The following is a 27545-nucleotide window of genomic DNA, read 5'->3' as shown; positions in this document are numbered from 1 at the left end:
GAAGGGCATTGAAAACGGCTCTGAAGGAATCAAAAGAGCAGTTCTTTAACCAAACATTAAATACTTTTATGAAAACATCACCACAAAAATTCTGGCTTTATCTGAATGATAAAAAAGAACAAATAAACAAGATCCAAGTTAACGATGTAATAGTAACGCAAAAAGCAAATATTGCGAGTCATTTTAATAATTACTTTCAATCAGTTTTTTCAGCGCCTAGCAGCAATTGCGCAGACGCCTGTCTGCCATCTTCCTTTCCATGCGGGATGGAAAATCTTGTCGTCACTCAAGCAGGCGTGTTTAACCAACTACTACTTTTAGATTCCAAGAAGGCTAGCGGGCCGGATGGAATACCAACCCAATTTCTAAAGAAATACGTGGAGTGGGTGCCATTTTTCTTAAATAATATCTTTGTTAAGTCATTACAAACTCACTCGTTGCCACAAGACTGGCGTTGCGCAGTCATAACTCCTGTTCTTAAAAACGGTAACCGATTGCTAATAAATGACTATCGCCCAGTTTCCCTGACTAGTGTCTGTTGTAAAGTCTTAGAGCATATCATAAGTAAGCGTATTCTCGTTTTTCTTGAAAATAACGACTTTTTTTATCAGCACCAACATGGTTCCCGAAAGGGCTTTCTATACAGTAACCCAGCTCGTAGAAACTATTCATGATTTTACTTCAGCTATAGACGCCCAAGAACAAATGGACGTCATCTGCGTAGACATTGCGAAAGCCTTCGACAAAGTTTCCCACAATAAATTACTTTTCAAGTTGCATAAGGCAGGAATAAATGACACTATTCTAAAATGGATTGAAGCCTACCTACACAATCGCAGGCAGGTTGTGCGTGTGGACGAGTGCTTGTCCCCTGCGTTAGAAGTGCTTTCTGGTGTTCCCCAGGGGTCTGTTTAGGCCCCGTTGCTGTTCTTGGTTTATATTAACGACATTACAGAGATTGTCGAATTCCCTGTGAAATTGAAGCTTTTTGCTGACGACTGTTTAATTTATTCTACGGGAACACGCATTGACGACCAAATCAGAATTAACCGGGTTCTTCATTCCCTTCACATTTGGTGTGAAAAATGGGACATGGAAATCAATTACAACAAATCTACTTTTACACATGTTACTAACAAAAAAAGTGTGGCACCATTCTTTTATAATATTGCAAGCAACAAACTAAGGAATGTAGATACATTCAAGTATTTATGGGTCACAATTTCACATAACTTAGGCTGGCGTAAACATATCGATAACCTGTGCTCGACGGCTTCACAAAAACTGTATTCACTGAAGAAAAAGCTGGAACATGCAATGAAGGATGCCAAATTAATTGCTCATAAAACTCTCATACGTCCATCTTTAGAATAAGCTTGCGTTGTCTGGAGCCCCCACCAAAAAGTTTTAAAAGACAAACTAGAAAGAATTCAGAGAATGGCTGCTCGTTTTCTTGCTTCAAGGTACCTAAGGACGGACTCGGTAACAACAATTCTGCGTTCGTGTGGGCTTGAGTTGCTGGAAAGCCGAAGTAGAAAAGCCAGACTTAAGATTTTTTGTCAGATACCTTAAAGGGTTTTGAAGATAAAAAAAGGAAATATATGTACAGTTTCCTGCAAATCGTAGCGAGAGAATAAGCCACAGCAGAGCCGTCAAGCCTTATAACACACGTGTTGATGTTTTTCGTTATTCTTTTTTCCCGGATGTAATTGAAATGTGGAATGCCTTACCTGATGTTGTTGTAGATCAGACGGATGTGCACAAATTTGAATGCTTGATTGATATTTTGTATCGTGAGCACCCAACCTGATGCTATGAAATGTCAAATTTGCTTGTGTTGTACTATTTTCCCTCCCTGTAACAACCCTCAAGCGAGGGTTAAGAGTATTAATAAAGAAAAAGAAGAAAAAGAACATGTAACTACACATTCGAGTTAAGAAATAGGAACTTTTTTTCGCGCGTGCACTATATATAGAGAATCCGTGACGGTAACTGCTGATTTAGCGCAGGTGTAGGGTCAACTTAACACAAAGCTGAAACAATCGCCAGTAGTTCTGCCTGAAAATTGGCATGTGTTAATAAGGAAGGCGAACAGATAATGACCAATAAAGGAAGGAGAAGAATGTTCGCGTTAAACGAAAAGCCTGCGTAATAATTGTTACAGAAGAAGGGAAAACACGCCAAGACATCCCAGAGAGAGAGAGAGAGAGCAAATGATAAATGAAAGGCAGGGAGGTTAACCAGGACTGAGCCCGGTTGGCTACCCTATACTGGGGAAAGGAAAAGGGGGAGCGATAGATTAAAAGAAGAAGAGAAAGTCCACCGGGGATATCGATCGATCACTCAGTCCGGATCACAGACGGTGACTCAATCCGGTAGCGTTCATATATTCCAGAAGCGCTTTTGTGGCCTTTTGTAGCTTCGATATGCGAGGCCATGGTCACAAAATCTTGTTCGAGGTGAACGGTTTAGAGCTGTGCAGAGGTGATGTCGTTCATTTTCAAAAGATGGGCAGCAGCACAGTAGATGTTCGATAGTCTCCTCGACACCGCAGGCATTGCACTCGGCGCTATCAGCCATTCCAATCAAACACGTATATGCGATGGTGAATGCCACGCCCAAGCGTAAGCGGCACAGCACTGTTTCCTCATTTGGCGGAAGCCCATGTAACAGCCGCAGTTGCATAGATGGGTCGCGGTAATGCAATCGATGTTGGGTGAATTCAGGCGTGTGCCACTCCTCCAACGTCATACGATGCGCTAGCTTCCTTAAGTGTTGGGCTGCGTCAGTCCACGGTAAGGGTACAGTAACAAGGGTTGCTCCTTCGTGGGCTTTCCTAGCAGCTTCATCAGCGAGGTCGTTGCCGGAGGTACCGCAGTGGCCAGGCAGCCACTGAAACACGACGTCGCGTCTTTTCGAGATCAGATGATGCTGCATTTCTCGTGTCTCCGACACGAGTTGTTCACAGGACCCGCGACGAAGAGCTGACAGAAGACATTGTAAGGCCGCCTTCGAGTCGCACCTAAGCTTCTATCTTGCTTACGACAAGGTGTAACATCCTCGGGCCCTGACGCTATGTAAATAAATAAACGAATAAATAAATAAATAAATAAATAAATAAATAAATAAATAAATAAATAAATAAATAAATAAATAAATAAAAAATAAATAAATACGGCAAGAAAGTTTCACTTAAAGAAATGAAAGCTTGCCACTTGCTAATCTTGTTTCAGTTTTACGGCCCCATTATCTGGCCTGCCCAACGACACTTCTGCTCTCGCTTTCTGGCCCATTCTGCTGTGTTGATAGCTCTTAATGTTACACGCATATGCCACTAACCTTTGGGCCAGAACTTGATGAAGAATGATGAAACTTTAGGGAAAACTATAGGGCAACCAAACAATAACGGAACGCAATATGAGAGCAGCATTCCGGCCAAGTTGGTAATCCATTACTGAAGTATTATTACGCATAAAAAAAAAAAAAAGGCATGTACGTGTGTTCTTCTTCTCTAACGTCCGTGTCTTTCTTTGCTGCGCAATAATACTTGAGTAATGGAGTGCAATATAACAGCGTCACAGACGCTGAGCGTGGCTGCAAGTTATTTGCTTGTCTGGAACCGTCTTTTTACAAGTTGCAATCGACGCCTGCAAAGCACACATTAATCCTCGCTTAACGAGACACGGTTAAGAGACGGGAGCCGTATGGACACCGGTCAGCGCCGTTACAGCCGTCGAGGACGCTGTTTCGTCTAAACATCCACTCCTCGTCGGCGGCTACTGCATTTTACAGCACGCGCGCGCATTTTTTTCGCCGCCCCCTCTTGCAGGACGGCCTCCCACTTTCGCAAACGGTTTCCTCTCCACGGCTGTTGTCACGGCCTTTAGCGCCTAACGAGCGGTCATCAGCGTCGATGAGGAAAGCCCGGCCCTAAAGAAAGAAACAAAGCTCGCCCTTTCTTCGAGTGCGCATTTTTTTTCAAGCGAACTCCAGTACGAATCTTGCAGGGTAGATAGAGACTTGGAACATACCACCGTGCGCGAATCAACGTTTGCATATTTTGTTGTTTTTTGTTTCTTTTCCCCATAATTCCTGGCCTCCACATCGCGTGAACACAAAGAAAGGCAAGTCTCACTGCGCGCGCGCAGGCAGGCACACCACCAAAACCCGCAACACTCTGGCGGTTTGCCCGAGGCAGGAAATTGGAAGCGGCAGTCGTCAAGGGTGAAAAACACAGCACTGACTCACCGGCGGCTACTCACTGCATATTGCGAGTTTGCAATAATCTCGCCGCCGCGTTTCCCCCAATATTTCGAAACAATTCACCGAGGTGGGAAAGGGAATCGCGCGAGGAAAGAAAAAGAGGAGCGAAAGAAACAAAAGGCGAGAACATTAAAGGAAACGGCGCCTATTGAAGGTTTCGGACAAATCGAGTGCCGGCCTCGAAAGGACTTGAATTGTGTATACACTGACCTCTGGAGCGGGCCTTTACGCGGCGCGAGGAGCGCGCGCGGATATTGCACTCTGCGTCCTTCTGCGAAACGATAATGACTGCCAATTTATCGCTACGACGCGCGAGACTTTGGACGCACTCGCCGAGTTCAGCCGAATGCTCCAGCCAGCTTCGTCTTCACTCACAGCTTACGTGGGTGTCGCGGCCGGCCTCCTGTTTGATGGGAGGACTGAAATGACCTCTGTCGCGTAAAGGCTGTTGTCTCGAAGGTGTCGGTGTGAAATGGACTCCGGTACGTCGTCTTAGCGATCGACAGCGTATTTGCGACATCAGTGTCGACGGAACACGGTGTATAGACATACTACATTTCAAGGCTCGCTAAGGTTGGTAGAAACCTCAGCGGTCTTCACCTAATTGATTTCACGGATTTGTCATTCCTAGTCGTTTTTGTGTACTCAGGTAAGGTCTTGTCGGAGCACGTGATACGATAGAACACTTTGTTGTTTGGCGAGCCGAACGCACCGGATTGATTCGGCGAAACAAAGGCTCGGAAAAGTAAGCTCGACACGCCCATCATCGCGTCACCCCGAGCGGCTCTCGCCTTCACGCCGCCTTTATTTGGGTCGCGCGGAGCCCTTCGCTGGAACGGCACTGGACCATGTCGGAAGCCGGAACAGACGTCGCTGCTTGCAGCCGCGTGTGGGCTGCGCCGTCAAACACGGCGGCGGCTGCGGAGCCAAGCGCGACGGATCACGCACACAACCAGCCAGGCACGCACCACGGCCGGGCGTCTACGCCCGAGCCTATATGCTATGCGCATGCAGCCAGCGAAGAGAGCCTTGACCGAAAGGCGCAGCAGACGACGACACTCTCCTGACGCGGATGACGAAAAGTCCCAAACGCAAACGGCGCTCGCTTGTCGTCCCGTCTGCACGCGAGTATCTCTCTATGGCTTTGCGCACGTGGTGGGGCACGTTTGGCTCTCCAGTCACTTCAGCGGAAACGCGTCGCACACGAGAAAAAAACGGGAACGATGGTGCTGTCGTCGACTGAGCCAGTCACAGGCGTAAATACCGCGTTTCTCGAAAGATGCAAATACATACACACGTTTGCAGAGAAAACGGCGCGCGCGCGAATAGCGTCGAGAGGTCAGACGAAGTCGAAAGTGAAGTTTCGGGGAAGGGAAAAGATAACAAAGCCCGAAAGTGGCTCCTCTCCTATCGCTTTGCCGCACTAGCAGACGGTCGGCGTGACGCAACGGCGAGCGATAGCATCCGCGGATCAGCCTCCTGGGCGGAGGGGGCTGACGTCTGGAAGGGGCAAGCGCGTCTCCTTCTTCTTCTCCTTCACTTTCGCCGCGGGATACCCATTGCGCCTCGCCTCAGAAGCAGCACCCCGTTCGTTTCAAGGTCTCGCGGACGCCGCGCCTTCAACTGTGGCGGTTCCCCCTCCATTGCCGATCCCCTCGCCTACTCCGCCACGAGGGATGAGCGTCTTTCTATTTACGTGCGCGAATGTATGTCTCTACACGCTGGTTTCTTTCTTTTTTACCTTTTTTTTTCTCTTGGTTCCACCTCACTTTCTGGACGCGCCAGAAAGACAAAGAAGTTTCTGCTGAGAGATAGCGAGAGAGAGAGAGCAGGGGGAGAGATCGAAAGGGGTGGTGGCGGTTGACGGAAGAGAAAGAAGAACCGCAAACTGCCGAGACGAAAGAAGCCAAAACAAAACGGCGAGAGATCAACAACGCGCGGAAAGAAGGAGAATGACGCCTGCGCGAGCGACGTTTGAGGGAAAGGCTTCGTTCGAAATACAACGGGGAGGCCACGCCGCGACGGCGGAAAGAAGAAAAGAAACATGCGCGCCATAACCCGAGCCGTCCGTCTCTTCGGGAGCTCACTCATCTCCACGCGCGGCTCGCGCTGTGCAAGCTCTCCCTCCTCTACGGATAGGTGCCGGCGCGCATCGGGTCATCGCATCAGCGCCTACAGATCGGTTCGCACCGTTTCCACGCGCCTTGCAAAAGCGTTGCGGTGCAGCTGGGTGCAGGACCGAAGGATTCGGGACTGGTAGCTGGGGAACTGTAGAAGCACATAACGAAAGGACGGGCAATGCCGGTACTTCGCATCACCGGCAGGCCGCGAACTCCACTGTGGCGGTGCACGTGAATGGACGCAGTGACCGCGCCGCCGACGCCGCGCCGGCGTCGTGTTCTTGTGGGATACTAGGGAATTGTGGCCACCTGTGCTGCTTGTGGTTCTACGGGCGCAATTTGGAAAGCAAGGCACCGCCGTCGTGTTCCCGCTCGAGGCAGCTGAGCAGCGTGCCCCGGCGTGGCGGCGACATGATGAACGGGCACAGCTTGCTTCTGGAGACCCGCCAGGTGTTTCGGTGAGTGGGGCGAGAAACAACTTTCACTTAGCTTGCTTCCTCGTCCGCGGCAGTTGCTCGATCTTCGCGCGTTTTAAGTATGCCAATCGTGCATCGAATTCGCGCGCAAGGACGGCGTGCTTTTCTTCTTGTCGATGTCTTTGGATAGCTATGCGCGAAACACTATAGTTCGCGCTTGCGTTTTTCGTCTAAGCGATTCGAACCTCGGGTCTAATAAGCCAGACCACTTTTACTGGAACATTAAAAAGGAAAAAGCAAGAATATTAGTATTTATGTAGTGCCAAGAAGTGCTTTGTCCTGACAGTGTTCGCGCAACACATTGTGCACCAGCGAACACAAAGCTCAGAGTCTGACTAAGGGAAGCCCTACTACGCTAGCTGTTCACGTGAACCCCCGTGAGAATGGATGTTTCAGTAGATACGGGCTTCACGCCCTCCTAATCCCCACCTCGTGGCATATTACCAAACGCTATTTGCGACGCATGATTGGTCACGTCAAATGGTATATTTGAACATCGTATGTGTCTTTAACACGCGTGCCTGCAGTGTTTCGTTATAGCCCCGCACATAGGGCAAGCGAGCGAGCACGGTTTTGTCCACTTAGACCGAAGACAATCTTTCCATTTCAATTATGCCAATCATCTTTTTCTTTCTCCATACGTCGTAGTTCTATAGACTTTGGTGCGTGGAAAATGTTCGTAGTGGACGGTTTGGCGTGACAAGCTATGGGCTGTCAGTAATCTCGATTTCGTGTCTTCGGCTGGCACATATAATTTGTAGCGGAGACTTTTACTCTACACGCTGTCCCGCAGCATCTTCTTTTTCCCTCGATAACACAGACACAATAGAACGAAGTGCTGCTTCAGTTTACCCACTTCGTCACGTGTAGTATGTAACAGAACATGTAATACTCGTGGAAGATAGCTCGATATTATGTAAAGTCACGCTGGCGTGCGAGTTGATACACGTGTAGCTCGATATAGAAAAGCGCCTTCTCGTGTCTTTTCACTAAACAGAGCTCGCTTGCGGTCACCCAAAGCGGCCTTAATAGAAATGAGTTCGGGGGTTTACGTGCCGTAACCACGGTCTGATTATAAGGCACGCCGTTGTTGCTGTAGTCCGGATTAATTTTGACCAGCTGGGGGTTCTTTAAGGGCACCCAAAGCATGGTACGCCAGCGTTTTTGCATCCCGCTCCTATGGGAATGCGGCCGGTATCGAAACCGCGACCTCCTGCTCAACAGAGCATCGCCATATATATATGCACTGAGCCACCACGGCTGGTGGGGCCTAAAACGGAGCGAATTGATCGTCACTCCGCTCTGCTGGTTCTTTGGGGCGCTTAACTTTCTCGGAGGCGGAGTATATATACAGGGTTAGGGCGCCTGATTTTCTCATCGCCCTATAGTATAATGCTATAGCTAGCGTACGATACGATATATAGGCTTGTATGTATTGTATGAGTAATCGAGCTGACAGTGAGGCAAGATCGGCCTCCTCTTCCTCTGATGAAGTACGGATTGCCTACTCGCGACCTGACACCAACTCCATGATCAAGGCACTCATGCAGGACCTTACAAAGGCTTACAGAGCCCACTCTGATAACGCTCACAGACGTCTACATACGATTGACCCAGATGGTAAATTCTGTTTGCCTCCGAAGCTTACACGGAGCAAAACATCATTGCTACGCAGGATTCGGCTCGGCGTTGCTTTCACCCGTCGCTACGCACACCTCATCGGCCAATGGAACAGCCCTGATTGCGTACACTGCCAGATGCCCGAAACGCTCCAACACGTACTGTGCGACTGCCCAGCATATATGCTGGAGCGAAGGACGCTAGACAGTTTCCTAGCCAGCGTTGGCAGACAACTACTGTCGGAGGAAGCTATCCTCGGCCCATGGCCTGACACTGCAATTTCAATGCGTGCAACAAAAGTATTGTTGAAGTTCCTGCAGGACACCAAGCTCGACGAGTGGCTCTAGCGAGGCAACTGTCTCATGTACATAAGCAATCACCACTTCTCTTATCATCATCATCCATCCCAATACTTTCACTCCCCTTCCCTCTTCCCCAGTGCAGAGTAGCAGACTAGAGCGCACTAGCTCAGGTCGACCTCTCTATCTTTCCTATCAATAAATTCTACTTCTTGGCATGAGTAATCGAGATGGTGTAGCCATCATCGCTGATGAGGCCAGAATATATATATATATATATATATATATATATATATGATAAATTACTCGTACCGAATAATTGAATTAAAGAAATGATAAATTATTTGTAATGACAGCGGATGAGAAAACAACTTGCCGCAGGTGAGTAACGATTCCACGTCTTCGCATTACGAGTACAATGCGAAGACGTAGGATCGTTCCTCACCTACATTGGGGGAAGGTGAAAGGAGGAAAAAAATATCAAGCATACCCTGCAGGAGACTTGAACTGTGTGCTTGCCTGCATTGTTGCACAAGAACAAACGGTCAGTCAGTCCGGTTTAAGCGGCTGAGAAAACCGTGGTCGATGACACCACATTTGTTGCTTTGTGAAATCACCCACGTTGACCACGTGCGCGAACCGAATGAAGCACAGTATGATAGGCAATCTTGCCCTTCGGCGCTCAGCTTGGGGCGCCGGCAAGTTCGAAAGCCGACAATGCCGAAGAGAGATGGAAATAAACACGTATTTATATTAGGGTGCGGAATCTTCTTCGTAGGCTGGAGCCCTTAGTTCAGGTCCCCATTAGCTCGCGCCACTCGCGTTCCCGCTGGATCAGCCGTCGCCATAGAAGTGGCAGAGAGACAACCTCAGGCTGAAACAAAGAATTGTATGGATCACGTCAATGTCGAAGAACCTGTGACAAGGTTTGCGAAGGTGAAAACGAGAGAGCTTGAAAGAATGACTCGATGACGTGGCATCTGAAAAGTGAGGGGAAAAGAAAGAGAGAAAGAAAGAAAGAAAGAAAGAAAGAAAGAAAGAAAGAAAGAAAGAGAAAGCACAGTCGAGTGTGAGAAGAGAGAAAGTGTGCCAACTGTCAAGGCTGGAAGTATCGACGCCGTGACAGGCGGCGTTCGATCCTTGACACCACGTTGACGAAGGAACAAAAGCTCCATCCGCATGCGTAATGTGACTGTAATCCGAGCCTCACTACCACGCAGAATTTCGCTGTAAGGTGTCAAAATTGCAGGTCACTTTGATGCAGATTGGGTTTCTGGATAATGTAAGATAATGAGAAGGACATCCCCATGCACGGGCGAGAAACCGCGATTAATCGGGCGGCTCTGCGTGAATCGATCGAAACGCAAGGACATCTGCGTGACGCCGTTAGCTGGCTCGTATGCAGCCTGTCAGACAATTATGAGCTTTCTCGCATGCAAGCCTTGAAACTTGTTTCGCTGCATGCGAACAGTTTCAGGAAGCCGAAGCAACCGCGCTCGTTTGAGATTGACTGTGTCATGTGAAATGTGCAATCAAAATTTTTGATGACGTGTCCTCGACAGATTGCGTGTGGTTACCTGCAATCTCCACCTTGACGCGTTGCTGCATTGTATCCATCTCCTAGGAAATGGGCGCGCGTTTACCAATTACAGTTTCTCTGGGTTTGAGAGAAAGAGAGAGAGGGAGAAGCCGGGACGGTTGACCAGGGGTAGTTCTGATTTACTGCTCTGCGCGGGGTAAGGGGTAAGGAATAGAAAGAGAAAGTGACACGAACGGACGTAAGGCCCGGCCTACATAGTCCAGCGGCAGCAGTCAGTGTACTCCAAATCTGCCATGGATGTTTTGAGAGAAGGAGTAATAATAATAATAATAATAATAATAATAATAATAATAATAATAATAATAATAATAATAATAATAATAATAATAATAATAATAAAATCAGACCTATTTTGTTACAGTTGCGACGGTGCCGCCACCTATAGCTCGATCTTGCGGCGGCGCATAGGATTCCGCGCTGCTTCTTTTGCGCAAGGTCAATATATGCTTTCTTTTATAGTTTATATTTTCTACTAAAATCGGTGTTTATTGGAACTTTCTTTTACAGCGCAACAAAATTAGAACATTTTCGGCCTCTTTTAGCATCATTCGCACTCAGTTCGTTCATGCCCCCCTCCAAAGGCAGTCTCGATTTCAAAATAAATCAGAAAAAAGAAAGCAAAATTCAAGGCCATTCCGCCGTGCGAAAGTGGATGACCATCGGAGCTGTAAACATCGTGGTACGAAAACTTGTGGTAAATACTTTGTTGCATCACTCGTTGTAACTTAGTATCAACGGTCATAACGGCTTTCTGGTTGCTATGATATATACTGATCGGCATACTCGCAACTGCAAACGCAGTGAAATCGATGTACGTACGCCGCTGGGCGGTCGGTTGCGCCGGATCGGTGTGGCATCGGAAGTGATATGTCTCCAGCACGAAACGCATAAGCCACTCCATTCTTGGTCCCGACACATCCACATTGAAATCACCGACAACGACCGCAGGGGTAATGTCATCGGAACTAATCCACGCAAAGTGAGCAGCTACGCGCCTTACGGCACTATGAGCCATAGTATTTTTTGCTTTCATACGGGGGTATGAGCTGTTGATGATGACAATTTTCGACATGCTGGTCTGGACGTTGTATGCGTGACTGGAAAGAATGTAAGCGCTGTTCCCTTCACTTTGCCGAGTGATTGTAGCCTCTGCCCTACGGGGCTATGAACTACATCATTTTTTGATTGCTTACGGGGTATGAGCCTTTGATGATGGTTGGTTTTGTGTGCGGAAACGAAAGTTTTGTGGTACCCTAGCTATATATAGCTCCGCTATAATATAGCCACAGGAACATTCTTTTTTTGCATTACTACTTACAATTAGCACTTACAACAGAAGAAGGGTTTATCGCTGTTACAATTTGCTGTGGTGCACCTTTACACATCTCAGAATCGGTCATTACGGTGCATTGTCTCGAATTTTCAGAACGAAGCGTCGAGGATGCCCTTTCAACGTTCTCATTAGATTAGAGGAAGCCAGTTGGTTCAATAGCGAGGTTTATAGGATAAGGGTGTAGAGCTTAGGGTGCGCCAACAAGCAAGCGGCCGCTTTGTGTTCGCGGTCTGCCCTGCCGGGAAGGGGCTTTATAGAATAGGGTTCTCGGCTTACGTTTGCGTCACGCGATTGCAACGCCCTTCCTGCACGCGGAAGGAAAGAAAACATAATGCCAGAAAAAAAAAGAAAGAAATCCAATTCGTAATACTTTGCAGGATGAAAAGTATACGTGAGACTTTATTATATATATTCGATGAGGGAGCATTGACTCGTTTTTCAGATGTTCGCTGATAATTTAACGTTAGGGGGGGTGCGAAAACCGAAACCCCTAGGTACCGCCTGCGTTTGGAGCATGCGCCGTGGCGAGACGCTAATTGTTAGGCGAGACGCTAATCGCTATTCTAAATCATCCTAATGCTTCTGTATACGTGAAAGGGCGGGCCATCATCAGGCGTCCATCCTCCAGAAAACTATCCGGGCTCACTCAGCAATTTATTCAACAATATTCACGCCTGAGATTTTCATATTGCCATCACGGGGGCGTCGTGTCCAGTGGCGTAGCAACAGGGGGGGCCGGGGGGCCGTGGGCCCCGGGTGCAAGGGGCCAGTGGGGGGGGGGGGGGGGGTGTCATATACGTCTGAAGACACCCTTCTTTCCGCCGGCTACACCTGCGGGGGAGGGGGGGGGGGTGTTACAGAAGACCTTGGGCCCCGCGTGCCAGACGACCTAGCTACGCCACTGGTCGTGTCCCAGTGGCAAAACGGCCAAAAAAAAAAGAAAAAAAAAGAAAGAAAGCAACTGCTGATACGTGTCGAACGCTGCTGGCAGTTCCGCCTTCGTGTGTCAGTTCACGATCTGAGACCGGTGCCAGAATGTCCTACTGGTGTATGCCTATATAGTGCGAGTCGTGAGGAACGTTTCACTGTACGGATTGGCTCCGCTTATCTTCTGTAACAGCGTAGTACACTCCCAGAAGCTCTTAACGGTCTCGCAGCACCCTTCCTTGTCTCATAATGCATCAAGTATGGGCGGTCAATATCCGCGCAAATGTCGCTGATGCGTCATTTCGCCGACTTCGCGGCACCTACAGAAGGACAGCAAGCAGATGAATGGAAGAGAAATATTTCATCCACGTGACTTGCAACCGTGAAGCTTCAAAGGAAAGTTATTGTTCTAAAAGCAAAAGTTGTTGAATAATTAGGCCTGCTCTGCCGATTTCCATGGAAATCGGCTAGCCTCGTGGTGAACTAGCTAAAATAGTAAGGGGACCGCGCCCGGAAAAGTATTGGTCCCGGATTCGATTCCCGTACCAGCAAGAATTGTTTTTTCAAATGCGAAGCTTTTTGCTTCTGAAACCCGTACGGGTTTTCTTTGTAGCTTCGGGCTTCAACAGGGTGGATAATGTTTTTTTTTTCTATTTCACGAATCTTTCTTGAGGAGAACTGATTTGCCACACACGGCAAGGAGACGATGCACATCATTGAAAACGGTAGAGTCAGCTTGTAGTCCCAAATTAGCGAGAGCAGATCGTTTCAATTTTTCCTCCTTCTTTAGGCACCTCAGCTTGATGCGCAGGTTGGGAAAACGGCGCCGCATTAGCTCAACTGGTAAGAGCATCGCACGCGCAATGCGAAAACTTGGGTTCGTATCCCACCTACGGCCAGTTGTGTTTTTCGTCCCCTGCCGTTTTCATTTATTTAAAATAAACAAATTCCCCTATGCATTGGCTGTCCTTGTCTGTTGACGTTGTGTGATTGTGACTTACGCAAGACGGCTCCTTCGGCTCTCTTTCTTCTCGTTCATTGTAGGAAAGTTGTTGCGTCATGAAAAAAGAGCATTCTTTCTAGTTTTGGTTGGATAGTACTCGTTCTTTCTTTCTTTCTTTTTCGTGATGTTGTAGAAGTAACGACAAGTTCGCGCTTAGCTATGTTTCCAGTTCCTAAATATGAACTTGAATTTTTGTTTTCTGGCTCCTAAGAAGGCGCGGGATATTCTTTTAACTGTATTATCTGCTTCCCCATCTCTTATATCTTTTTTTTTTTCGTAACTTTGCTTTATAGCTCCGCCATTCTTCCTGTCCATCTCCCCTTACCCTTCCCCCATTGCAGGGTAGCAAACCGGAATCTCTTTTGGTTAACTTCCTTGCCTTTCCCGCCCCGTTTCTCATCTCTCTCTCTCTCTCTCTCTCTCTCTCTCTCTTATAGGCTTTGTTATAGCAGTTCACCGCAATGCGTCTTGATAATTTTCGTGTAGCCGCTGTTCCATATATATATATATATATATATATATATATATATATATATATATATATATATATATATATATATATATATATATATATATATATACGCGCTCTGTGCCACTGACATAAAATATTTATTGAAAGGTAAAATTATCATCCACCCGAGTTTTCCCTTTCATGAATCTTTCACCACGTTCCGGGATTCCGCAGAATGATTTACCATAAAATGAAACAAATTTAATACAATTTCAATTTTATAATTTTAAACATTAGTCTAAGCGTAATATGAGCCGCGAGAAAAAAAAAGACAAGAAAGAAAAACCGAATCGTCCGATATGTAGCGCTGCACATCTGTGCGCAGGCGATGTAGCCGATAGACATTTCAACGTGTGCTGCCTTGAAGAGATGCGGGTTTAGCTAAGCACAAACGCAGCCTAACGTCAGCCGAGCTTTGATTGGCTGATTGGTGGCTTCTGGCGTTCCCAAGTAATTATGTGGCTATTAGAAGACGCCGTAGTATATGAAATGCTCCGAAGAAATTTTAATCACGAAGGGTCTCGCACTCTAAACGAGAAGGAACCGGAAGGAAAATGTATAACACATCATCGGGGCACAGACTGCATACCAACAAACTGCCGCAAATGTCGCAACATGAGGCAAAGATTACAACTGCTCTTTCGCGAGCGCGCATGCAAAAAAAAAAAAAAAAAAAAAAAACTCCGCTGGGAGCCGTATACACTGCAGGTGAGGCGGAGCTGCGGGTGTCGTAAGCCTGGCTCCGGCAGTTGAGGGACAAATGGTTTTCGAAAGTCTACCCTCCCGAATTCATTCTACGCCCGTTCTCGCCTCGCCGGGCAGCAAGCCGTGACCACCCATTTCGCGGTAGCCTTACGCGTGTCACTCACACGGTCAGTTACGGCGGCGACGGCGTTGCGTCAGCGGCTTCCCTTTAGCAGAAGGCAAATGAATTCGACCTCCCGTGTGGTGGGTCTGCCTTCTTCCACGCCGGAGGCGAAAGCGACGATCAAGGGACGCTCACTCCGTGAAGGCGAGAGTCTAATGACTGACCAGTTAAGGGCGAAACGTGACACTAGTCATAACGCAGAATCGAAGAGGGCGGATAAAGAAAGGACAAACGGAGCAAGTAAAGAAAACCACGGGGGGAGGTTACCGGGCAACATCCGCCGGCCATTTCCTTCCGCTTGACAGCTGCCAATGATTCTCACTCTCTCCTCCCGACGTCGGTGGCGACAGAAGGTCAAGCAGCGGGCTCGCGGAAGCGCCGCCAGAGGGCAAGTCATCTCGCTTATTGTCACGCTTATACGGAAGAAGTTGGGGGGGTGGATCGCAGGCACACAAATGACGAGGGAGACCGTGCACAAGGTTACCCTCGCGGTGCTGCAGCCGAGGGCGCCGCGGCACCGCGTGGGTACGCACGATCTTCGGCGTTGCCACTTCGCACGCGTTAAGTGGAAGCGCGTGATGCGAGGGCACACCGAGGGAGAGAGAGTACGTACGTCTGTCCTGGGCTCCTGCGGCTCTACGCCTGTTAACGCCGGTTCTTTTTTAATCGTTTTGTTTTGTTTTTCCGGTTCACCGGAAAAAGGCGGCGTAGGGTAATGGTGATGACGGTTAATTAAGTGTAGCGTTTGCTGCTTCCTGCGACACCGGTCGTGACCGGTCGCTTGACGTTCGGCCCGCCGCTGTGGCTTGGTGGCAGTGATAGCCTTCTGACGCTGAGCACGAGGTCGCGGGTTCGTATCCTGATCGCGGCGGCCGCATTTATATAGCGGAAAAATAATAATAATGAACAAAATGAAATTCGATCGTCTGTCTGGATTAGCTTTACACCAAGAACCTCAAGCTATTGAAATTGACCCGGAGCCCCCTATACGGCGTCCGTCATAAGGTCGCTGCATATATGGTTTCGGTATGTTAAACCTTGCGAACGAAGTGAATGAACCTTGACGTTTGCGGCGACGTCACCGCGCACCACAGTTGGCAAGATCCGCACATTAAATAGCTGTACGAGCGATCGAAGCACTTAAACTTTAAGGCTGTACATTGCCAGGTTGTGTCAATTAAGTGCTGGTGGCAGGGTTCCCACAGCTAAATTTGTTTCGAACTGGTCTGCTTAACGGAAACGTTCTGAATAGTGATCTGTAGGCGTATCGATGAAGGTTTCGACTGAGGGCGCATTTCCCTTGCGGGGTGTTAATGTGACGGCGAGTGAGTGAATGAGTGAAATCATTATTGAGGTCTATAGCAATTGTGTTCTTCTGCGGCTGCGGCGGTAAAACCACTCGGGAGACCGGCTGCACGTTCGTGCAAAAGGGCAGGGTGCACATTTTATCCTCCATTTCATCTCTGTCTCTTTTAGGGCTTAAAGACGGCGGGAAAAGCTGCCCGTGCAAGCATACGTTAGCCGTCGATATGTAGCGGTTTTCCTTCGTAGTAGAACACTTTGCTTTGCTATATACTGTCTAACGCCTATCTGCGACTCTGCAGGTATACCTACCTCTGTAGGTCTGTATGCCTATCTGTATGCCTGTAGTCTGTAGGTATACATACCTACCTGATCAGAAGACTTGGCTGCTTTTCGAAATAACGTCGTTTTCTTTCATAAATGTGATTAACGTTAATTCGTAGGATGCTTCACGTACTTTCCGGTATCTATGCATGTATACCCGGATTTAACCACTTTTCTGTTACCCCAGTTGTGTCACTGGGTATGTGCTAGTGTTTATGTGGCCCCTCTTCAATTAACATCTTAGACGGCAACATGTGTGGTCTGCCACTGGTTAGTTGCTGCTCTTCAATGAAGCGAAGCGCGAGGGAGAGGAGCCCAGCTGCAGTATATATACACCACGCCTCATACGTGACGCGTTTCGGCAGTGACAACAGGCCGTGTTGCGACATAACTTCAATGCCAATCGCAATAACGTCGACAGTCGTCTTGAGATGGTTTCTGCCAGATCTTCCTTTTTTTCCCATTCTCGTTGCCGCGGCTCCCGGGAGCCCGAGAGGCGTCAAAATGCATCAGCTCTGTGTTTTAAAAAGAAGTGTCGCAAGCGGTGACGAGTGCCAGCTGTCTCCGCGTCGCGAGAACCTTGCGCGCGCCCATCGTGGCCTCGCGTCGCACGCGCGAAACCACGCGGAGCGCTTCCCGCTTCGCCACTCTGCGTCCGCGCCGCACAATTGTTGCTCGATCGCGCGCACGTTCGCCGCCGCTTGCATGCTTCGGGTACCCTATGCACGCGCGCGAGTGGTGAAAAAAAATAAGACCTTGAAACGCGCCGAGCGAAGACGACTCTTAGCGTCGCGCCGCTTGTCCCCGACTATAGCAGGCGTACACACTCCTCCATCTCGGTGGTGCGACAACGAAATGACACGCACCGGCGGCAACAACGCCTTTTTCCCCGCCTTTCTCGTTGTATTTTATTCATACCCGCTTCAGGCAGGCAGGACGCGCGCACGCATTCGTTTGTACGTGAGCCTGCGCTCCGGGGCGGGCGTTGCGACAAGCTTTCCGAGCGCTGAATAATCCTTCCGCGACTCTCGCGGTGAGGCGTCGCGCCTATCCGAAAAGGCCCGTGATTAGAAACAAGACGCGTTCTCGCGTATACCCGTTGCCTCGTCCGTATGCGGATGCGGCGCTGTGTACGCGTACACTGCGGCTTGCGCGCCGGCTGTGCCCGGCGAGGGGGGGCCTGGCTGTGCTTGCCTCTCCGTCGCGGTATAGCGGTCAGGGCTATGTCAACGCCGAGTTGCGCGCCGCACGCCGAAGGAGCCCTATTGCGAAAAAAAGAAGGGCCCTTTCGAGTATAGCTAGCGCGCGCTCGCTCGTCTTCTTCGCTTCTTCTTTTTATTTCCCCCTTTTTTTTCTCTCTCGAGTCTTCACCCCTCCAGGCCTGCCTCGCCTGCAGCGGCACCTTTGGTTGGGCTCTACTGATGAGCACCGCCGGAGGAACATTGGCACGGAGTGAGAGAATGACAGAGTGACTCTAGCGGAGCCAAATGATGCACGGCATCGCGCAGTCAAGAGTGCGCGAGTACTCGCATCCCAGAGGCCAATGAGTCAGCCTCTTCTCGCTGCTAGCGCTTCGCGCTTTCTCTTCTGTCTCCGAAGCCTTGATTGACGCCACTGTTTGGTTCCTCGTCTTCTCTGCCTTGGCCGAATGGCGCTTCGCCGCTTGCCTCTCAAGTGCGTCGGCGTACGCTATATGAGTGTGGGCGGCCAGGTTCTGAGGGCCGCAGATATTTATTGGATGGCGGCTATTTATCGGATAAGGGCTCGTGTCTGGAGCCATCTAACCGCTTGCATAACGCCTCCTGTCCCGGATAGCCTTTAAGATTTGTTATCTATACGTTTGCGCCGGTCCCGTGATGGGCTCGAAGTTCTCTGCGAAAGGGTCACTCGCATTGTATGTCGCGCTGTTCCTTGTTCCAGATGTTCTTGTGCGTCGGTGGCTTACCGCCATTGAGAGAGAGAGAGAGAGAGAGAGAGAGAGAGAGAGAGAGAGAGAGAACAAAGAAAAGTCCAGCATTGATTTCAGAGTACTGGGTCGTGTTATGGGAAATAAGAGAACTCCCGGTGCTTGTGAGTTGCCAAAGGCGTTGACGAGATTTTATTTTCGAGGCTTTGCAAAGTGGAGTGCGCGGCACAGATCCCACTTCGAGGCCCAGAGGCAGCGTAATAATGTCGAAACTGGTCTCAGAATTTTTAAATGAGTGTTTACATTTAATATATATATATATATATATATACAGTGAAGTAGACGCGCGTATGAAGCGGTTTATTGATGTTTCGGCAGGGGTCCGGCCTGATGAGTTCTGATGAAGGCCGGACTCCGGCCGAAACGTCAATAAACCGCTTCATACGCGCCCCTACTTCACTGTGAATATTTACCCGGAGCCAGAATATATATATATATATATATATATATATATATATATATGCGTGCGGTGTAAATGGGAGGATACTGCAATAAACGTGTTGATTCTTGGCCTTCCTTGCTGCTTCAAATTATTCTTTGAATATTTTGTTAGTATATGATGGTGATTTAGGCGCTCTTAAAGGACGGCGCGATGTACCTGTTTGGTCGAAGTCTGTGTGATAGCCGATCTTTAATGGTACGCTGTCTCCAAACAGCAGGAGTGAATATGTATACGTTTTCGGTAAGAGTGCACGTATAATATCCGCGAATCCATCCATGACGTATATAAAGGTTAACCCAATGGCAATCGTAACGAGCTCAGGAATATGTTTATTTGCGTTGTTCGGAAGTTTAGCATACGAGGGGTCTTGTTTAGCTTACCAATGTCATACTCTGCTGGTTGTGCTTTAATTCAGCGTGTATGGATATATACATTGTAGGCGCGCTCTGAGCAAATGTAATATTGCCAGTTTTACGCTTTTATACAGGCCCTGCCGCAATTCTTTCTTTCGTCGTGAAAAATTAGAGGATAAGTACTCAGGTCAGTAATCGATAGTGTTTTTTTTTTCCAAGTAGACCCACAAGCACGTTTGGAACATTTATCCCTCTTAGGGACGATAGCCTCAGCATCTACTGTCGCGAGCAGATGAAATACAGGTGCACAAGTCGAAATTCGACAACAGAATCAATATTTTTTGGTTCAGAAAGTGAAAAAAAATAAACAAGAATAACTGAAAAAAGATACGATGGCTCGTTGATATCAACTTCGCCGGGCCACGTGATGTTTTCCGTGAGTGAAAACAAATGAATCGTAACATCATTAGACATAAACCAAGCCAAGCGCTCTCTCTCTCTCTTTTCTCCACGTGTTGCATTGGTCCGCAATGTCTCACCCGCATACAAAACACAAGTGCGTAGCCCCCTGCGGGTATGCGCATCCGCATACAAAAATAAACACTCCCAAAGAAAAAAAGTCTGTCATTCTCTCGGGCAGCGTTGCGGATATTCCGCCATGCTTGCGCAGTTGAGCGAAACTCGCGGTCGCGTTCATTTTTGGACCGTTGCCGCGCTTCTGCGTTTTTCGTTTTCTCTCTGTCTCGATGGTGCACGCACGTCAGAAGGGCGAGTGCGTATATCGGCGCGCGGCTTCCTCGTGAGAGCGTCGTCGCGCGCGTGCGTGACTCCCGCGCACGCGGTCACGCGAATTCCCGGCTTTTTTTCACGCGCTCGCGTGCGCGCGGCAAAGGCCTGACCCTCGGTGGCGGCCGCGTGCTTCAGCCGTTGTCACGGAAGCCGAACGGCTCCCCCCCCCCCCCGTCCCCCCCCGTCCATATTTCGCCCGTTTTCATCGCGTTTGCTCTCGATTTCACCTTGGCTTGACCGCGTGTTTCTTTTTCCGCTTCGAGGCTGGCTCGCCCCGCCCACACGCAAAGCGAAACCTTTATTGTATGCGCACGACGTCCGAATGAGAACTTTACGCGTGTAAGCTTCTTCGTCGGTGCTTCGCCGATCGCGTTTTATTTTTCTTTTTCGAACTTGGCCCGCACTTCTTCCTGTTTGAAGATTCCTGAAATGGTCCTATTCTCGGCACCTTATAGACGGACGTGCGCCGTTTCGTCTCGGCGAGTGCGGCTCTCTGCCTGCGTGGTTTCTGAAACTGTACGGAGCAGAATGCGCGCTCTCTCCGGGTATCACACATACACGCGGTGTCACCCAACGTCTGCGAGAACTGGTGAGCATTGAAGTGGTATACTGGTGTGCTTCTTTTCCCCAGCACAGTGCGTTTTGAGAAACTGTTTGCCGATCCCTCGCATGTGGTGCACAATTACGCTGTTGTACGTAAAGCCAGCTATAGCTCTGACGGAACTTTGTTGCGTGTGATAATCAAGGCAGCTGCTGTGACAGCACGTTTCCGGACATTATTGTAATGTTTCTATTATTAGGTGTGTCGTCTTACGACGGAATTTAAACGTAACGTGGAGCCGCGACGCGTTTACGAATTAGGCGCATATTGTACGTGACGCCTTGTAAAAAGCTAGGCACACATGCTTGACTGCAACATATACATACACGCCGTCTTCAATCTACATATACGGCGATCTCACATGCCCGCATGAACGTCTCCTCCAAGTTCTGTGGCGTGTTACTCTGGTTTCAGTTTCCGCACAAATGCTGTACTGCTCGAATTGGGCATTTATGGAATTGGTACATTAGGCCTGTCCGCGCCAGCGATGGGCGAACCCTCCGCACGATTCCTCTAGCAACTGCAGTGACAGTCTGTCCAGCTTATGACAATCACTGCTGTGTCATGATGCGCCGGTTGCGGCAGTCTGCTTTCTCGTCGCTTTCTTTGATCGTGCTTAATTTTCTGTGCTTGACCTATAAGTGTGTGGGGCTTCGGGAGGCAGTCTATGTGCACGTGCATGCGTATGTTTGCGCGCGTGCTGTATAGTCCACCTTTAAGAAAACTTTAACCACTTTCTTTTTTTCCCTGCCCCATCTCCGCTTCTTTCTCTTGGCGATGGTTCTTTGCAAATGAAGCCACTGAACCGCAATATGCTTCGCTTATAGTCCCCCTTCCCTCCCCTTCCCTCCCCCTTCCCTCCCCCTCCCTTAATTTTGGTTAAAGAATGACAAACGACACACAAAAAAAAGAAAAGCAGGAGAAAGCGTTTGCTGACAGCTGCACGGTGACGACGAGCAAATGGTTTCTTTTTCGGCATTGATTTCATTGACGTTACGGCTTCTTCCGTAGTTACACTGTGCTGAACGATTTAAACGTGTTTACTGCGCACTGAAGTTACTGCAAGGTGTTAGTCCAGTTAAGTGCTTGAAGCGGGCTGCTTTTCTCGCGCTATTGAATGATTAGGTCTGTGAAATTGCTTGCTTCACTAGGATTCGGGTGAATGAAGCTAATGATTGTAGAAATTAAACTTCACTTGCAAAATAGCGAAAAAGGGACGAATTCATAGTTACAGATGCAGTAAACTGAATGACATAGACTATATTGAAATGCGTGGGCGAAAAAGCCGGATAAATAAGCACACTTCAGAGGCCAGTGCCCGGAAGCAATAATAATCTTGGATGGCTGCACTAACATGCCTGTGACTGTGCCCGAGACATCCTCCAGAAGCCGCCGGCTCTCCAACCATTCATTTTCATTAGCTGGTAAAAATCGAAGCTCCACGAGTAAGGGCAAATGAAATTATAAGAGTGAGGTCAACTTTGCGAAATGAAATCTCAAACTCTTTTTTTCTCAAGATATAGGGAAAGTCAGCATTATGGTTCTTGCAGCGAATTCTCTCTCTTTGTATTTTTTCCTTGTCAGTTAGGTCACGTGGTTGAAAAATGTTTCTTCATTCTGGGTTCACTTGACGTTTGTATATAATACTGTCTTGTGTTTCACGTACGTGCCAGAGCCACGATCAGATTATGAGGCACGCTGTATTGGGCCACACCGGATTACTTTATACTATCTGGGGTTGGCCATTCAAGGAACGGTCCAAGAGCGTTCTTTTTTTTTTTTGCATTCAGGTCCCATCACAATGCGACCGGGGTCGGACCTATCTGTGACCTTGTGTTCACCAGCACGACCCATAGCCACTAAGGTACAGCGGTGGGTAAACACATGCCAGATGTCTTAAACAAGGGGCCGAAAAGACAAAGAAAGTACAAAAAAAAAAAGAACGGCGCCGCACGCCTACAGTGGTGCGGCCCCATGTGTGGACTGGGTGCAGCCCGATGACGCAGATGAGTTTGAGTCCACCGACATTTATGACTATAAGGCCTCGAATAAAATGCAAATATTCGAGAAAAAGCGACCTTCGGATAGCGTATGTAATACTGAATATTTTAAAATAAATTTCTAAACAAAGTGAAATAGAAGAAACATTCGACATAGAAAAAAAAAGAGGGGCGGGGGTGTCTCCTGAATGGTGCAGTGGCATAGGAAATAAAGCTCACACAGCGAAAAGCACTTAGGTCATGTTAGGAACGAATAGTCTTAATCCCTTCCCTCAGTTTAGGGTAACAAACCGCACGAGTGTCTTGTTGAGGCCCCCTTCCTCTCAAACTTTTCTTTCTTCCTCTTTGTTCTCTTTCTCTCTCATCGACGATCCAGATTAGAGAGGGCTCACTGACACCTCTTAGTGTCTGTTGATTATAACAGCGAGTGAATTACGAGGTTGGTCTGGCTGCCAGTTCAGTCGACTCACAAGAAAAACAACTACGCTTCTAGGCTATCCGAACTAGAACCAGGATTCCTCCTCCTGCTTCTGGAATTGCGGTTACAGAAGCATCTGCAAACGAGACTTGTCTGAAATGTATCCATGCTCCAGGGGAAAAAAAAAGCAGAAGCTTAGCATGGTGTTTTTGTCGTCCTAATTCCCTCAAGGTAATTCCACCTTGCTTGCACATGCGCACCGAGGCCCATTGGTCACCGAATTCTCGAAAGATTCCTGGAAACCCACTCGGTTACATGTCATCTAGGCTTTGAAGCGCGTTCCTTTCAGGGGCCTTGCGATTTTCGGGAGCAGTCAGAAATAGCACGTACCCATATACGTCCGAAGAGTATAGAGAGCTGGACGAATCGCCGAAATACTTTGCCGTGCCAAGATCATGTGAGCCGCACGAAAACGGACGCTATCATTGCGCAATTGCCAGGTAATCGGATTGCTCTGTCAGAATCCTGGGCAAAATTTCGCGGGCATCCACTGCGTGCTCAAATCGTCTTTAAAATGGCCTTCACACCATCCTTGTTGCTATCAAAAGCTCAGCAATTTCTTTGACAGTTAGCCGATGATCTTCGATTATCATGGTTAACACTCCATAAGCAATCGCATCATTCTGGCTTGCTGAAGACGTCTCCAGCGCGGCTTATTTTCCGCAGATGTTCGGCCTACCTTGAAGTGGTTGTTCAGCATTTTTGACGTGAAACGTTCTTAAAACCGTTCAGAGGGGGTCGCTCGCTAAAACTGCATGTAACGAAAACGTGTTATATAACACTATCGCTTGCATCTTTGCAACCGCACTACACACGTGTCTTACTTTGACATCGTTGTGTAGAGTAAAGAATCGCTTTGTTGATCAAGCATGTGTAGCATGCGCAGATGAAGATCTTGTTACGCTACTCATGACGAAATCGGAGCTAAATTTAGCTTCTCACTCGGCGTTCAGAGAGGCATATAGCTCGGCAGTGTGTTTGTTGATCCGAGCGTGAGTGGGCGCGTTTGAGTGAGTTATAATCCACCAAACCAGCAGCGGATATAACCCTCCAAACTCAAACCAGCGCTCATTAGGGCCGATAAGGACTATAACTGTGCAATTTGTTGCAGAAATTTCACGCTTCCTCGGCTATGGCCCCTCTGCGTTCGATACGAAGGTCCTCAAATGGCGTGAAGAGACTAGAGCAGCGAGACAAAGGGATATACAGCCCCTTTGACAACTACGGAATGTGTTTGTCTCCATATAGAGAGCGCAAGCGAAAGAAATTGAGGAACCGCAGGTATCCCAACCATCCATGTACGGGTACGGCGAGGTAGCATGTACAGTAACTCTAGCGCAGGGCAGTCTCGGGCGCCTTTCATAAGGGGAAGGGTCATTTCTTTAACCTAATGGCCACACACCGTTTGCAAAAGAAACGGGCCCACTACGAATAGGGAGCGATCACAGAGATAAAATTCGACCGTAAGACCTCCACTAGCTGCCACATAAGATAGCATGCGAACTTCCTTAAGCGTGAATAAATGTAACTTTTGCATTCGGTTACGTCGTTTCTGTACCTTACATTGCCCATACTCCGTCTGCAATAATTACAAGTAGTTTCACGTAGCTCACTGCGGTTGCGTCCTCGGTACAGCCTAGACATTTTTTGTTCGCTTCGTGAGCATCATTTCCAAACGCTCTTGGGACCTTCCGCATTGCTTCTGCTCGGCTTTCTCAAAGCTTTGAACAGAAAATTATGCAGTATCGTTGTTAAGTTAGCTCCGTCATTCTCACTCGCTTAAAATCATGCCAGAGGCGAGCCGACAGCACAGAACACAGTATGCCCCTGCGCAACAGCAGACACAAGAGAAGGTCACGCCACCTGCGGAGTACACTATAACGCCAGAGATTTTCCTCTCCCGTCGCACGGTGTGGCGAGCGTGTGCCCTTTAGTTTTATCTAAAATAAATGAAGTCGGATACTATTCAGACGGGCTTGGTGTGTCAAATGTCCGCTATTCGACGACATCCAGTCGCGATAGCATATAGGCGAAATGCTGACCCACCATGCCTGTCAGTCACTGAAAACGTTCACGCGCATGGGAGCAACGTCGTGACTGACCCCTTGTACTCCTTCGGCCAGTTGCAGCGGAACACCCGCTGTAAATCTTATACGCACTTCGATTCGGCATGCAATATAAACTGGCGCTTCAACTCAAGCGGTTAGCCTTGCTTTCTTTTTTTCGACCGCCAGCGACCTACTTGTAGAGCAGCCTCGCACTACAGTGAGCGGCGCCTTCCGAGCCAGGCCTAGCTATGTAGTGAACCCGACGAGGGTCGTGATCCACGGAAGCCTTAACCTTGCAGCAACCGGTAAGGCAGGAGAAAGGACGACACCTCGCAACAGCCGGAAGCAGCGAGCTTCACGCGTTGCGCTATGTGAGAAGTCGAACTTTGTAAGCCCTTCCCTTGACCGTTTTTCTTTTTCTTTTCCGGACGTGTAGGAATGCTTTTCCATGATATATCTTCCCTTATACAGTGAGAGTTCGGATATTTGTCTAGACTTAACACTACGACCGTTTATTTCAATCCACGGCCCACCTTGAGGAAAAATAGATGGTCAACCTAAGATGTCCGGAAAGTGCTTCCATCAATTCTGCCTTATGTCCATGTTTATGGCAAAATCTATTTTAGGTGGCGCGGATCGGAAGAATAAGGAAAAATAAAATGAGAGGAAACGTGCTGGTAATTAAAAGGCATTTCAATACCCGTATAAAACAAGTTTTGTAGAGCGGAGCTCCTAGGCGCTAATCCCTACAGCGAGAGTTGGCGTAGCCGAGCGAACGAGCAAAGCGAAAGATGAAAGCGAACGTGGAGCGCAGCGGTGTATGAAAGACGCGAGGAAGAAAGCGGAGAGGTAGTGCAGCTGAGCCATGAGACGGAAAGCAGAGGAGGGTATGGCGACAGCGTGAGATGAAAAGCGTAGTGGGGCGACGATGGCTACGAGATGGCGCCAGAGTCGCTGGCGTTGTCTGGGAAGTCTGTGGGCTGCTGCTGCTGCTGTGAATCGCACCCACGTCTCACCACGCGCCATCTGTCGTGGTCTCCAGATTAGCGAGACAGTCGTGACACACTTCGCTCCGTTTGCAACCTGCCACAGGAGACAGATTATCCGCGCCAGCCATTATATCGCGAAATGAAACTCCGTACAGAGGTACGATCATATTTCTCGTAAGCGTCGGTGAAAATTTCTTAAAATGTAATCTTAACGAATATGAGCACTTCTGTTACTTGCGCTTCGCAATTGCTTTGAACAGGTCGCTGCGGAGCTGTGCGTTAGATTACGGACAAAATGAAAGGTAATCTGTGCCGTCGCACATATTCTGAGGCAGCCGTTTTATTCTAGCACATTCCGCGGAGAGAACGGCAACGCACCCAATGGTGATGATATGTACCACTGAAGGTGAGAACAGTTATGAACACTAGTGATAACTTCCTTTGTGAACTTTCTTGTACGAAAAAGAAAACTGCTATTCTTGCAGGATGCTTGCATGTTATCCTGTAGGCCAGTTTTACCTATTCGGCGAGTTCTTCCCGTCGAATGAATGCGCCTAGATGATTTTCTTTAGATATCTCGGCTATTGGAGCAACACGTTTCTTCACCAGTCCGCTGGAGTGGTCGGCTGAAGTGATCGAGGTTCGAATTGACAGAACCCTTAATTTTTACTTGTACTCTAGCGCTTAGCACCCTTTCTTGCTCTGGTGGAGGTTCTTCACTTACTACAGCAACCTTCTGTACCCTTTGTTTCTGCACAGTCGGCGCCTTCTCCTGCTGTTCTTTATTTGAAGCTTTTGGGCAGTCTCTGGCTAGGTGACCCTGTACATGACACATGTGGCATTTTAAATGTGTCCTGTGCGGGCTAGCTAGTTTTGCGTGCTGCAGCAGTGATGCTGTTCCGGCTGGCTTAGTTGCTCGTCCTTTCCCTTTAGCTTGCTCGAAAGTCTCGAGCACTTTCGCCACCTCCACTGGCTTAAACCAATCTTCGCCCTCCCGCAAAAGAACATATTCAAGGGCTTCTGAGCTTAGACTGGCTTTCATACGGTCAGCGACCATAAGCTCCGTCATAGCTTCTTTGGTGTTTGCATTTCGAGATTGAAGGTAATAGGCCAAATAAGTTCTCCCGCGAGACGCGAACTGAGCCCAAGTTTCCTCCTTTCGTTTAGATGCCTTTTCAAACCTCTCCAAGTATTTAGCTGGCGTGAGCTTAAGTTCATCTAATACTGCCTTCT

General features: G+C 48.4%; 1 protein-coding gene across 1 annotated transcript in view; it reads left to right on the top strand.

The window, feature by feature from the left end:
* The first annotated feature begins 6311 nt into the window (after positions 1-6311).
* Positions 6312-27545, top strand: part of LOC142572721 (uncharacterized) — a 55947-nt gene continuing 34713 nt past the window's right edge. Inside the window, exon 1 of the mRNA XM_075682024.1 lies at positions 6312-6841. Coding sequence (XP_075538139.1) covers positions 6795-6841 — 47 coding nt within the window. The 5' untranslated portion in view covers positions 6312-6794. The remainder of the gene's footprint in view (positions 6842-27545) is intronic.

Source organism: Dermacentor variabilis, chromosome 2 (genome assembly GCF_050947875.1).
Source record: "Dermacentor variabilis isolate Ectoservices chromosome 2, ASM5094787v1, whole genome shotgun sequence".
NCBI lineage: Eukaryota > Metazoa > Arthropoda > Arachnida > Ixodida > Ixodidae > Dermacentor > Dermacentor variabilis.
The sequence above is the reverse complement of the archived record's forward strand: the minus strand, read 5'-3'. Positions and strand labels throughout refer to the sequence as shown.